Source organism: Lontra canadensis, unplaced genomic scaffold (assembly GCF_010015895.1).
Source record: "Lontra canadensis isolate GAN:19392208 unplaced genomic scaffold, GSC_riverotter_1.0 scaffold73, whole genome shotgun sequence".
NCBI lineage: Eukaryota > Metazoa > Chordata > Mammalia > Carnivora > Mustelidae > Lontra > Lontra canadensis.
The window spans coordinates 10,658,923-10,673,062 of record NW_022631067.1 but is presented as its reverse complement, the minus strand read 5'-3'; the positions used below and the strand labels follow the sequence as shown (position 1 = coordinate 10,673,062).

Below are 14,140 nucleotides of genomic sequence, written 5' to 3'. Positions count from 1 at the left end.
TCCCGCAAATCCTGAAGTCGTTTCAGTAATCAAAGTCTTAATTCTTGAATATTCTTTCTTTAAAGAAAAAAAAGGGTGTATGTTTTGTAAATGTTGGAGCAGAGTATCAAAATAACAACAGAAGGAGTTTTTATCTAGCTCTAAATTGCTACTTAAACTAGGAAAAGGGGTAAAAAAAACACTTGGAGAAAATTTTTGAATAAGGATGGGGTATGTTTCATGAAAATAAAAGTTAATTTTGATTTTATTTTACTTTCTGTTACTGGCTTGTCAAATGTTCAGTTCATGTTTGTTTTGGCATGTCTCCGACTCTTTGTAAGCTCTGATACTTTGTTCTTTGTGAATTCTAAAACCTAATTGTCTTCATCATGAACTGTGGGAAAATTGTATATTCCTGGTTTTTGTATAGAGATAAATTCTAGTTTGAATGAAATTTTATTTCTCCATTTTTTATTATATCAGTCCTTATTGCTGAGCTGTGTCAGGTTTGGGCAGTTCTCTTTTTACCTCCTCTCTCCCCCTCACTCTCCTATCCACCCCCCCACAACATGTACAACATTTACAATGGGGATGTAGATACCAAACGTGTAAACACATGAGTAAGGTAATTTGAGCACTAAGAAGGTCGATAAAGGCTATAAGATAGGGTACTTCATAGAAAGTACCTGAAGGGGGTAGCTTTAGCAAGGGTGGCTGGAAAGTTGTTTCTTTTTTTTTTTTTTTTTTAATATTTTATTTATTTATTTGAGAGAGACACAGTGAGAGAGAGCATGAGCGAGGAGAAGGTCAGAGAGAGAAGCAGACTCCCCGTGGAGCTGGGAGCCCTATGCGGGACTCGATCCCGGGACTCCGGGGTCATGACCTGAGCCGAAGGCAGTCGTCCAACCAACTGAGCCACCCAGGCGTCCCTGGAAAGTTGTTTCTGAACAGCTTACATTGAGTTGAGACCTAGGAGAAGGGGGCAGCCACGTAAAAATTTAGGGGGTAAAATTCCCAAGTTGCAGGAATGGCAAGTGCAAAGGCTCTGAGACAGGCACAAGCTTGGTTTGTGCAGAGGCCCAAAGGAAGGGCCAGCATCTTCAGTATAGCTTAGGAGAGTAAAAGATAGGCAGGGACTAGATTGTATTAGGGGTCTTTGTAGGTCAAAAAGTTTGGGTTTTATTCAGTTCCTACTGTGAACCTTTTGAAGGGTTTTGAATAGAAGAATGATGCGATGTGATTTAAAATCACTGCTGTGAGGAGGCTAGACTATAGGGGACCAGTGGTGGGATTAAGTGAATGTTTGTTTGATCCCTGTAGTGGGCCAGGTGAAAGCTCCTGATGGCCGAGACCAGGAGTCGGCCAAATCCAGCCCATGGCCTGTTTCTGTATGGCTCCCAAGTTGAGTGGTTATTACATTTTTAAATGGTTGGAAAAAATTTGCAAGAAGAATAGCGATTCATGACACATGGAAAGTATGTGACATTTAGATTCCAGTGGCCGTAAATACAGTTTTAGTGGCTGCATTGATTTGTTATTTGCTATGATTGCTTCTGGAATTTGTAAGTAGAACCCTAATACCCTGGTTTTTCCCTATCACATAGCAGTTCAGAGGCTTAGCAGTGGTAAAGTTTGTTGTGATGTTTTTGAGCTCAGAACCAAGATTTAAATTTTTCCGAACAAGAACAACTACCCTCAGCCGCTGTTATCAAACATCGAATGGCTTTGAAAATTAGCTTGTGCTGCAGATTTGATGTTTGTTAATGAACTCAACCTAAAATTGCAAGACAAAACAGTACTTACATGCAAAATTTATACTGTGGTAAGACCATTTTGATAAGTAATGTTCGAATTACAGCTAATGTCAAGCTGCTTTTTACACTTCCCAGGCTGTCAAAAGATTAAAACAAGAAGTGAACTGCAGTTTCAGCAGCGTTTTTCAAACTTCCATACAAGAGCAAAGGAAATGTCCATATTTACCATCTCATTGTGCAGGCGAGCTCTTCCACCTAGCCTAGAATCGGAAGTGACCCCAACTGCAGTGTACGGTGAGCCTGAAGGCACTTATCAGGAGAGGAATCGTAACAGAATCCTGTAAATGCCCTCCAAGCAATGAGTGTGCTTAAGGAAAGCCCTGTGCCTGTGGCTTCTTGTCCGTATTTAGCAGAACCTGTCTGTGGCGAGAAGGTATTGTCAAAGGTGTAACAGCAGGGCCCCTGGGTGGCTCGTTGGTTAAACATGTGCCTTTGGCTCAGGTCATGATCGCAGGGTCCTGGGATGGAGCCCCAGTTCAGGCTCCCTGCTCGACAGGGTGCCCGCTTCTTCCTCTCCCTCTGCCGCTCCCCCTTGCTTGTGGTCATGCGCACGCTCTATTTCTCAAATAAATAAAATCTTCAAAAGCAATAAGGTGAAAGAGATAAAATTGCATTGCAGATCAGCATTAACGGATGCATATTTGCTTGCCATTGATTTTGATGACAGAGAACACTAACCTTGAGCCCCAATTAAATAGAATTTTATCCCTAAATAAGAGGATTCCATTTTCCTTATTAGTGTTACCAAAAAATTGTGCTTAGGTATTACTATAGTTTGAATGTTGTCCAAAAAATTGTGAAAATCTGTTTTCTTTCTTGTTCTGTAAGTAACTACCGCATATCCTCAATTTTGCCTCAGAAAGCCTAAAACATTGACCTCATGGCCCTTTACAGAAAGAGTTCATCAAGCCTTGGCTTAGACTAAGGTGGTAGCAGGCAAGATGGTAAGAATTGAGCTACTTTGCATTTATTTGGGCGGGAAGGCAGAAAAGATGGACGGATCAGATGCCCGGTATGAATGAAGACTAGGCAGCTGGGTGATGGATGGCGGTGGTTACGAAGATGGGAGGTAGCGGAGGAACAGTGTTGGGGAGGCAAATCCATAGTCCTGTTTGGACTTCGTAGGTTTAATGTGCACGTTAGATACCCACGTGTCGAGGTCCAGCTAACAGTTGTCTCTGTGAGTCTTGAACTCATAGGGCAAATGGGAATTGCAAACATACATCCCATAGTCATAAGTCTGTAGATTTTCTCTCAAAACATGGATCTGCCACATATAAAAGGAACTTACACCATACATAAAGATGTACTTAATTGGATTAAAGACCTAAATGTTACACCTAAAACCATAAAACTCTAGAAGGTGGAGGCCAAAAGCTTCATGACACTGGACTTGGGAATGATTTCTTGGATACAACACCAAAGTCATAGGCAACAAAGGAAACATAAATGGGACTACATCAGACTTCAGAATGTCTGTGCATCAGAGGTCACGAACAACAGAGTGTATGGGAGAAAAAATTTGCAAATCCTGTATCTGTTCAGGGGTTAATATCCAGAATTTATAAAGAACTACAACTTAACAACAAGAAGACAAACCTTATCTACCTACCTACCTATCTGTTTATAAAGATTTATTTATTTAGGGACGCCTGGGTGGCCCAGATGGTTAAGGATCTGCCTTTGGCTCAGGTCATGATCCTGGGGTCCTGGAATAGAGCCCTGCTTAATGAGGAGTGTGCTTCTCTCTTCCTCTGCCCCTCCCCCACCATTTCTGCGCATGTGTGTGCGCGGCCGCGCGCACGCTCTCTCTCTCAAATGAATCTTTTTAAATATAAGATTTATTTATTTATTTTAGAAAGGGAATGTGTGAGCAGGGAGAGTGAGGGCCAGAGGGAGAGGGAAAGAGAGAGAATCCCCAGCAGAGTCCCCACTGAGGAGCCCCAACCTGGGACTCAGTCCCAGGACCCTGAGATCATGACCCAAGCTGAAATAAGAATCTGAAAAATCAAGAGTCATAAGCTTTACTGACTGAGCAACCCAGGTGCCCCCCAAATTAACCTGATTTGAAATTGAACAAAGGACTTAAATGGTCTTTTCTCCAATGGTGATATACAGACAGGCAATAAACATACAGTAATTTGCTCAACGTTACTCATCATCATAGCAGTGTAAATCAAAATGACAATGAGGTAGCATTCCACATCCTTTAGGATGGCTACTACCCCCCCCCCAAAAAAATAACACCAGAAAATAACAAGTGTTGGTGAGAACATGGAGAAAGTGGAATCCTTGTGCAGTGTTGGTAGAATTGTGAAATGGTACAACTTACATGGAGAATAGTATGAGGGTTCCTCAGAAAATTTAAAAATAGTACTTAGTGGCCCAGCAGCCTCACTTCTAGATCTATATTGGAGAGAACTGAAAGCAGGTCTTAAAGAGTTACTTGAATACCCAGTTGAATGCAACATTATTTAGAAGAGCTAGGAGGTCAAAGCAACTAAAATGTCCATCTCAGATTCATGGATAAGCAAAATGCAGTATATACATACACTGGGATAATACTCAGCCAAAAAGAGAAAGAAATCCTGTCACATGAGGACATGCTGAGTGCAGACAACCAACGACAAATACTATATGTGTCCGCTTATATGAGGCACCTAAAGCAGTCAGATTCCTTGAAACATAAGGTAAAGTGGTGGTTACCAGGGTCTGTTGGGAGGGACAAAGGGGCAGTTGTTTAGTGGGTACCAAATTTCAGATTTTCAAAATGAGAAGGTTCTGAAGGTCTGCTGCACAACATAAATACACCTTACACACTGAACTGAGTACTTACGAATGGTTAAAATGGTAAACTGTGTTGTGTTTTTTTAACCACACCCTCCAAAAATCTATTAGTTGAAAAAAACCACAGGAGCCAAGCAATTTTAAAAAAGAAACAAAAAGCTTTCTGCCCGTGGACGCCGCCGAGTAAGCATCGTTAAAGTCTCCCCTCCCACCGCCGTCATGTCTAAGTCAGAGTCTCCTAAAGAGCCTGAACAGCTGCGGAAGCTCTTCATCGGAGGTCTGAGCTTTGAAACAACCGATGAGAGTCTGAGGAGCCATTTTGAGCAATGGGGAACACTTACGGACTGTGTGGTAATGAGAGACCCAAACACCAAGCGCTCCAGAGGCTTTGGGTTTGTCACATATGCCACTGTGGAGGAGGTGGATGCAGCCATGAATGCAAGGCCACACAAGGTGGATGGAAGAGTTGTGGAACCAAAGAGGGCTGTCTCAAGAGAAGATTCTCAAAGACCTGGTGCCCACTTAACTGTGAAAAAGATTTTTGTTGGTGGCATTAAAGAAGACACTGAAGAACATCATCTAAGAGATTATTTCGAACAGTATGGGAAAATCGAAGTGATTGAGATCATGACTGACCGAGGCAATGGCAAAAAGAGGGGTTTTGCTTTTGTAACATTTGATGACCATGATTCTGTAGACAAGATTGTCATTCAAAAATACCATACTGTGAATGGCCACAACTGTGAAGTAAGGAAAGCGCTCTCTAAGCAAGAGATGGCTAGTGCTTCATCCAGCCAAAGAGGTCGAAGTGGTTCTGGAAACTTTGGTGGTGGTCGTGGAGGTGGTTTTGGTGGGAATGACAACTTTGGTCGCGGAGGAAACTTCAGTGGTCGAGGTGGCTTTGGTGGCAGTCGAGGTGGTGGTGGATATGGTGGCAGTGGGGATGGCTATAACGGATTTGGTAATGATGGAAGCAACTTTGGAGGTGGCGGAAGCTATAATGATTTTGGCAATTACAACAATCAATCCTCAAATTTTGGACCCATGAAAGGAGGCAATTTTGGAGGCAGAAGCTCTGGCCCTTATGGTGGTGGAGGCCAGTACTTCGCCAAACCACGAAACCAAGGTGGCTATGGTGGTTCCAGCAGCAGCAGCAGCTACGGCAGTGGCAGAAGGTTTTAATTACTGCCAGGAAACAAAGCTTAGCAGGAGAGGAGAGCCAGAGAAGTGACAGGGAAGCTACAGGTTACAACAGATTTGTGAACTCAGCCAAGCACAGTGGTGGCAGGGCCTAGCTGCTACAAAGAAGACATGTTTTAGACAATACTCATGTGTATGGGCAAAAAAAACTCGAGGACTGTATTTGTGACTAATTGTATAACAGGTTATTTTAGTTTCTGTTCTGTGGAAAGTGTAAAGCATTCCAACAAAGGGTTTTAATGTAGATTTTTTTTTTGCACCCATGCTGTTGATTGCTAAATGTAATAGTCTGATCATGACGCTGAATAAATGTGTCTTTTTTTTTAAAAAAAAAAAAAAAAAAAAAGAAACAAAAAGTTGGAAGAATTATACGGCCTGATTCCAAGAATAATTATGAAACAGCAGCATCAGGACAGTATGGTATTGGTAAAGAGATCTGTAGAACAGAATGAAGTATGGAAGTAGACCTAGACACAGGTGGTCAGTCGATTATTGGCAAAGATGCTAAGGAATTTTAAACTAAGTGACTAAAATGAACTCATTTATTAGAGAGCAGATCAGTGGTTGCCTGGGGGCATTGACCAAGATTGGACTGTGAAAGGGCGGGAAGAACATACTGGGGGTGGTGGAGATGTTCTGCATGTTGATTTTGGAGGTGGTTTCTCAAAATTGTAGAAAGTCATTGAATTCTGTACTTTAAATGGAATGCAGTCTTTTGTACCTAAGTCATGCTTCAGAGTAGTTGATTTATTTTAAGATGGGCGTGGGGGTTGGGGGGAAGCATGGATGTGGGTGAGATGACACAGGGAAAGAAAGTAAACGAGAAAGAGGAGAGAGCTGAGGACTGGGCTTCCTGGAGCTCATTCAGTTTCTGCAGGTAGAAATTGAATGAGGAGACGAAGAAGGCTAAGAAAGAACTGCCAGGGAGGTAGGACCAAAACCAGGGGCATGGATATCCTTGAATTCAGTGAAAGAATTGTGTTTGGGAAAGAGAATCATTGGCAGTTCATAGCATAACATTGCTGGAGAAGATGAGGACAAAGCCTACTACTGATAGGGAAGGCAATGTGGAAATCGTACATGATCTTGATGAGAAGGCCTACAGACAATGGGGGAAAACACATGGGAACAGGTTCAAAGGAGAATGGAAAGGGACAACGTAGAGACCATGAAGAGAGACAACTTTTTAAGAAGGCTGGCTTTGAAGGGTAAAGGGGACAGTAGCTGGAGGGAAATGGCTATGGAATTTTTTTTTTTTTATTCTTTGCATTTTATTTGTTGAAGGAATGGGATCGTTTGTTCTGTACAGTTTTCCACTGTCAGAACTGAGCTGATTGCATCCCAGTGGTGTGGCTTAACATGTCCTCCATCCTTTGTTTTCTATAAATTGATAGGTGGACCTAGAGGTGTAATCAGATTTGGGTGCCATTATCTTCAGCGAGACTGAATCGTGCCTCTGTAAGAGACACTCTCTGGTCGCCCCTCCCTTGATGCTCAAGCTTCGGTCAATAAATTCATCAAGGTTTACAAAACGATGTTCCAATATTGTCATTTTTTGTTCATTTACCAGGATTCATTCTTTTAAGAGAAACTCTACCTCAACACCTTCTTAGGTTATCCAGGACTGCAGTTTTCATAGAAAAGATAAATGCTAGACCCTTTCTCTTGACTTTGCAATTTCCAGAGAGTTGGTTCCCTATTATTCTCCAAAAGTGACTAAAGGCGGGTGTTTTGTTTTTGTTTCTGGTATCCATTTTGAACTCATGGGATCAAACATACCTGGTCTGCTTCAATCCATCGCAGCTATAATCCTTATTGACGGTCAGACTTCGCCAGCTCTGGCCAGGGAATTTTTTCAGTCCTTCTAACGTGGCCCCAGTCTTTGATAGCTCCGCTGCTTTCTGGTGTGACACAATACAGCAGCCTCATTTCTACCCCAAACCCAGGATCAGCCGTTCTGCCGAGAAACCTTGATTTCTTGAAGTGGGAAGTGGGAAGTGGTATTTGTAGACAACATTTGGGGGACTAGGGATGTTTGTTACCCCGGGCCTCCTCAGTGTTTCTGTGGAAGATTCAAAAACTCTGCTACCGCCGCTATCTTCCCAGAATCCAACAGCCACACTTTCAATCAGAAAATTTCTCACTCTGAACAGCTGTTAGGATTAAGTGTGTTGCTGCATGATAGAAGTGATTAATTGAGCTGATTCTGTTCTGGTAAATACGGACAGGATTCTGGATCTGTCCCTCAGGCTTCTGAGGAAGGAAGATTTAACTGCTGTTGGGTTGAGTCCTAAGTTTGTAGTAATGGCGATGCTTTCACTGAGTATTTTCCTCACTGCTCTTAAAGTACCAGCAGCAGGGAGGTCAGCGGATCATTGGACTACCTGTCCTCAGTCTGCGTCATTCTACAGCACTTTCCCTAAGTTTTTCACAGCCATACCTTGAACTCTCCCAGCAAAACTTCCCCAAGATGGTCGAAGATTGAGAGATATGTAGGTCACTCTGGTCTTTCATAGTATGGAAAAATTTCAGAATTCTTGAAGATTGATTTTTTATTTTCATTTCTGTGGCACTGACTTGCATGCTGTTGGGATTAAGGAGGAAGTGGAAGAAATAGTCCTTGTCCTTAAAAGAGCTCACCCCTAAGTGCTGATCGGGTCTGAGATTGTGGTGCACAGCAGAGCTGTCCCAACCCTGCACAACTGCTGGGGTTAGCATTCTTCTTCTTCTGTTGCAGTGTAGGCAAATTACTTTTATATCGCTGCATCTTTAATTTCCTCATAAATAAAACAAAATGTAGATTTTGAGGTCCATTTGCCCTCCAAATTCTAAGTTTCTGTGAACAAAACAGGCTTAGTTCTGCTTTGGGGTTCACCTCTATCTAGCCTTTGAGCCCCCCACCCCCCACCCCCCTAGTGATTGCCACCTGCTGCATTTTCCTTGGTTTTCCAGCCCAGCTCCCCACCCCCCATTCCTCTGTATCCTCAACCTTACATTAGACCATCAGTCTTTCTAAAACAACCATGTTACTCCCCAGTTTTTAAGTATAAGAACCTGGTTAAGTGTGAACTCTGTGCAAGATGGGACTGGGCTCTGTAATTCCTTCTCAGTTTTCCTTTCCTACCCCTTCACTCTATTAACCAAACCGATCTCTGGCCATATGAGATGATTCACCATGCCTTAAACTCACCATGCTTTTTCTTCAGCTGAAATTTGCATACACTGGCCCATCTGACCAAAAGTGTTTCATTTATTTTCCTTTTGGAGAATGTCTGCTCATTTTTTAGTACCCAGCTCTTCTGTGTATCTGTAAGTCTTCCTTAACCTTTCTGGGCATCTAGCTGGTCTGGCCTCTTATCCATTAATACTTAGCACATTTTGTACTATGGATATATCATACTGAGTTATCATTTATTTCTGCACTGTACCACACACACCACGCTGAGTGTGCTGGTCAGACTGCGGTTGTGCTGAGTCACCGGGGCAGGACTTGTGGGTGAGGTGACCATCTTCTTGTCTTGGTGCATTAATCCACTTTCCTTCTGACTGATCTAACTTCCCTCAATCAAGGAACTGGGGCCTGAGCTGGAATTCTGGAGATTTTCTCTGGGTTCTAGGACTTGAGTGATCTTAAAACTAGCGTTGGTAAACCTACACTTTTTTAAAAAAGGAATAAAGTTAGCATATTTCTATTATAGTCCATGACAGGAAGCCCTCCCTCCAAGGCTACATCTGGGAACTTAAAAAAAAAAAAAAAAGCCCACAGCTACTTAGTTAGAACTGCTTAATTTTTTTGTGGAGTCTTTGAAGCCGTTGAACCCTTTCTGAGTCGCCCAGAAAGAAAGAATTTTGAAAAACAGGTTAAGAATGAACAGAGCAATTTTATGGGTGAGAATTATCTGGGGAAAAATAAAAGTATGATTTACTTCCAGTGAACTATTTAGTTATCTATTTATAGCAAGCTAAAAATCAAGCAAGATACACATAAGTCATATTGTATTCACTTTGAGCTTTTCTATTTACAAATACTTGCATAACATAGAGGTTATGTTTGTTTTCAGTAGTCTCTGGATGAAGAATTGTGGTGTCCTCTTGTTATTTTAAACAAATGCTAACTTTTTATGACAGGTTTATTGAGATAGAATTCACATACCACACAGTTCACCCAAAGTGCACAAGTCAATGTTTTTTACTCTGGTCCCAGAGTTGTGCAACCATTTCCACAATCAACTAACAGAACATTCTCACCAACGTGGAAAGAAACCCCATACTAATTAGCAGGCATTTCTCATTTCCTCCCAGTCCTTGTCCCTCAGGCAGCTACCCTTCCTTCCTCCCTTCTTCCCTTCCTCCCTTTTCTTTCTTCTCTTTTTCCTCCCTTCCTTTCTAAAAGGAATTTGATCTGTGCTTTATACCCGGTTTTTCTTAAAGTTTGGTAAAAGTACAACCACTCCCATGCTGTGTCAATGCTTCAAATGATCGATAAGTAAATTATCATTAGATTGAAAACACAAGTTCTTTAGGAAGTCGCTTACTTTTGTATAGAGACTATTATCCAAGAAGAATAATAGGATAAGTTAAGAGTTCAGACTTACTGGATAGGACTTGACTTCTGGGCTTCAGAAAGTTGTGGAACCTCTTCATGAAGAAATTTTTCTTTTTCCCCCTAGACTTACTGGCTTTAACGTGGGCTTGCTTCTCCAGTCTCAGTCAGATGGAATGCCCCACGTAAAGCATGGCGAAAAATCATTTCTTACTGTCTCTGTTACTTAGGTACTAAGGAATAGACTTCTTGAACTTGTGCTAGATAATTCTTCCAAAGATGTCTCTTACCAAAGCCATGAGGTCTTAGCTTTTTCTTGAGCAGTCTGAAGAAGCCTTAGGGCATCTTCTCTTTCCTTGGATAGCTTTATCTAATGCATCTATACAATCTGCTGCCCTTTCTTACTGTTCCAGACTTGGCACTGGCAATCTCCGATGCTTGGCACCCTGCTCGAGAGTTAGGAGCACGTTTCTTTTTTCAGTAGGACAGCCAGAGTTTATGTATATCTTCATTACTTTTGCTCCTAATTGTTGAGAGGTCTGTGAAGCTCCACCTTACCTTCCCCTCCCCCACCCCACCCTCATTTTCTTAGGGAATCAAGAAATTCCTTCAGTCCTTTCCTTGACAAGTGGTATAAAGTAATCTACGCTAATGAAAAGATGTGACATTTTGTGTGTTCTTAGGCAGCCTATGCTAGCCCAGGAAGTTGTGACGACCGGGAAGTCTCTAGGGCAGGTGCGGGTCTTCTGCCTAGGACCGTCAGACTGTGTTAATCTACTTCCTGTCTCTGTGGATTTGCCATTCTGGACATTTCATGTACAGTGGAGTCCTATAATATGTGGTCCTTTGTGACGGCCTTCTGTTGTCACACATGTCAGTACTGTCTTCCTTTTTATGGCCGAACAATATTCCATTGTGTGAATATAACAGATTTCGTTTACCCGTGTACCAGTTAATGGACATTTAGATTATTTGGTTATTAGGAATAATGATGCTATGAACATTCATGTACACATTTTTGTGTGGATATGAATTCATTATACACTTTTTTTTTTTTTCCAGTGCCTTTCTCGAGAAGCAGGTGGAAACATGAGCATTCAGTTTCTTGGTACAGTGGTAAGTATGAAAGGATTATTATTTTGTATATTCACAAAATTACAGAGGAAAAAAAGCATCCAACTAGCTTTAGCCCTTGTATTTGAACTTGTCTTCATCATGGTTTTATTTTGCTATTACCAATCACACCAATGAGGTATGATCAAACAATACAGTACCTTATTGTTTTATTTAGCATTTCTCTGTGTACTGCCTATGTGATTTGAACATTTCTCCATGTATTCATTTGCTGTATATCATTGATAATCTGTAAAATGTCTGTTTACGTTTTTTTGGGTACCTTGCTCAGGTTGGGAATTCACGTTGGGTATTTCTGTTTGCTCTATGAGTTTATTGAGAATATCAGAGGAGAGGCCTGTGGCTTGGATCAGAAGAGTCGTGATTTTGTAGCCATTGTGATATGAAGCACATTAATATGTGCATTTCTAGTTCACACGTGTATAAAGGCATGTACAGTTTATGTATTGCAGCATATATGGTAGTATATGTGTAGGCACTGGACTAATGTTACATAAATTTTAAGTGTTGCCCCTGAGATTTATAGTTATTTTTGTTTTTCTGATCAATAAGTTGTTCCTTGCTTTTTTTAATTTAAAATTTTAAATATTATTTCAGTGCATGTCCTAAGAAATTAGGGTTCTCCAAAGAAAGAGAACCAGCAGGACAAGTTTGTGGGGTCGGGGGTGGGGAGAGGAGGCAAGTCCAAAATCTGCACAGTAGACCAGGAAGTAGTTGGAGTTCAAGTCCAAAGACCGTGTACTTGTAGTATTCTTTCTTGCTTGGGAGGTCAGTCTTTTTTCTTGATTTGATTGAATTATGCCCTCCCAGATTATGGGGGGGGGATCTGCTTTACCCAGGGTCTACTGATTAAATGTTAATTTGAAAAATACCTTCATACAAATATCTAGAATAACGTTTGGCCAAAAATCTGGATACTGTGGCCTAGCCAAGTTGACACATAAAATTTACCATCACAGAAGTATACACATCCCATCCTCTAGAGGCATTTATATTATTAGCAATAGATATGTAGGCACACCTTGGAGATATTGTGAGTTTGGTTCCAGACCATGGCAAGAAAGCCTATGTTGCAGGAAAATGAGTCAGATGAATTTTTTGGTTTCCCAGTGCATATAAAAGTAATGTTTGCACTACAATGTAGTCTCTTAAGTATGCAAACCATTATGTCTAAAAACACAGTGCACATACCTTAATTTAAAAGCATTGTATTGCTAGGGGTGCCTGGCTGGCTCAGTCAGAGAAGCATGTGACTCTTGATTTCAGGGTTGTGAGCAAGAGCTCCATGTTGGATGTAGTGAGTACTAGAAATAAACAAACTATTAAAAAATAAAAATGAAAATACTCTATTGCTATAAAATGCTAATCATCATCTGAGCTTTCAGTGAATTATAGTCACTGATCACAGGTCACAGCAATACAGTAATAATAAAGTATAGTCATAATATGAGAGTTTGAAATATTGTAAGAATTAACCAAAATGTGATTTGGAGACGGGAAGTGAGCAAATGCTGTTGGAAAAATGGCGCCAATAGGTTTGCTCAGTGCAGGTTTGCTCAGTGCTGGTTTGCCACAAACTTTGAATCTTTAAAAACAAAAAACAAAAACCCATAGTATCTGCAACACACAATGAAGCAAAGCCAAACAGAATGTGGCGTGCCCATGTTCTTCTAGAAATAGAATCACAGAACTTTTCATGCAACAGGTTGTGGGTACTTCTGTGTCTGCACTCACTCTCTCCTTGGATTCTAATAGAGTTCACCATGTCATGTATTGAAAACTGAGCTCTCTCCACAGGCAAAACCCACAAACAAAACAAAGCGTTTCTCTTGCAGTTTTTTCCTGTCTTGGAAAATGGCTACACGAGCTAAAAGCCCGTGTTCTCCTTCTACCACTTCTCTCTTCTCCCACTTCCACTGCCCCCAGCTGGACCGAAGCCTTCCTCATCACTCGTCTGAAATACAGCAGTCATCTTCCCAGCTCTGCCCCTGCTCCGTGGCCTGCTGTTAACTTAACCGTCAACTTGATCCTTTAAAACTATCAGTCAGGTCAGCTGGCCGTGTTACTCTTCTTCACACATGTCGGGCACACACCGCAGGGGCTCCTCATCTGGCTTTCCTCCTCCAGGACTGTTTGCCACCCCCCCCCCCGACCCCCGACACCTGCACAGAAGTTTCTCTCACTTTCTTCAAGCCTTTACACAACAGCCACCGCCTCAGGGACGGCTTCCTGGCCACACCATTTGAAAGTTGGACCACCTTTCCTCCGCTCTGTTCTTTTTCTTCAGCGGTTATCACTATTTGACATACTTTCCTTTCAACACATTTTGCTTTTTTGAACAACTTGTTTCTTGGCCGGCTTTCACTTGAATGAACTAAGCTCCGGGAGCACAGGGCTCTTGCCTGGTGTGTCCACTGCTCTCGCCCCGATCTCAGAACCGGGCCTTGGGCCTCGCAGGCACTCAGCGAATGCTTGTCGAGTGAATTCGTGACATTGGCAAGCATGGGACCCAAGGATTAGACCTAAAAAAGAAGAAAGCAAACACAGAAACAGACGGGGAAAGGGAAAAGCATAGGGGCCTTAGCAATGAATCCGTCTATCTCAGACAAGGAGCTTGCATCAGAAAAGAGAGCTCAGTTTGCCAAGGGTCCACAGCTAGTTGGTGCGCAGAGCAAACAAGGGG

The 14,140-nt window shown here is 41.9% G+C and overlaps 1 protein-coding gene across 4 annotated transcripts in view; it reads left to right on the top strand.

Moving 5' to 3' along the window:
• PCCA (propionyl-CoA carboxylase subunit alpha) overlaps window positions 1-14,140 on the top strand; it is a 397,106-nt gene that overhangs the window by 313,652 nt on the left and 69,314 nt on the right. For all 4 annotated transcript variants that reach the window (XM_032881100.1, XM_032881099.1, XM_032881101.1 and 1 more), the window contains one exon: window positions 11,386-11,439. In XM_032881100.1, the coding sequence (XP_032736991.1) occupies window positions 11,386-11,439 (54 nt within the window). The remainder of the gene's footprint in view (window positions 1-11,385; window positions 11,440-14,140) is intronic.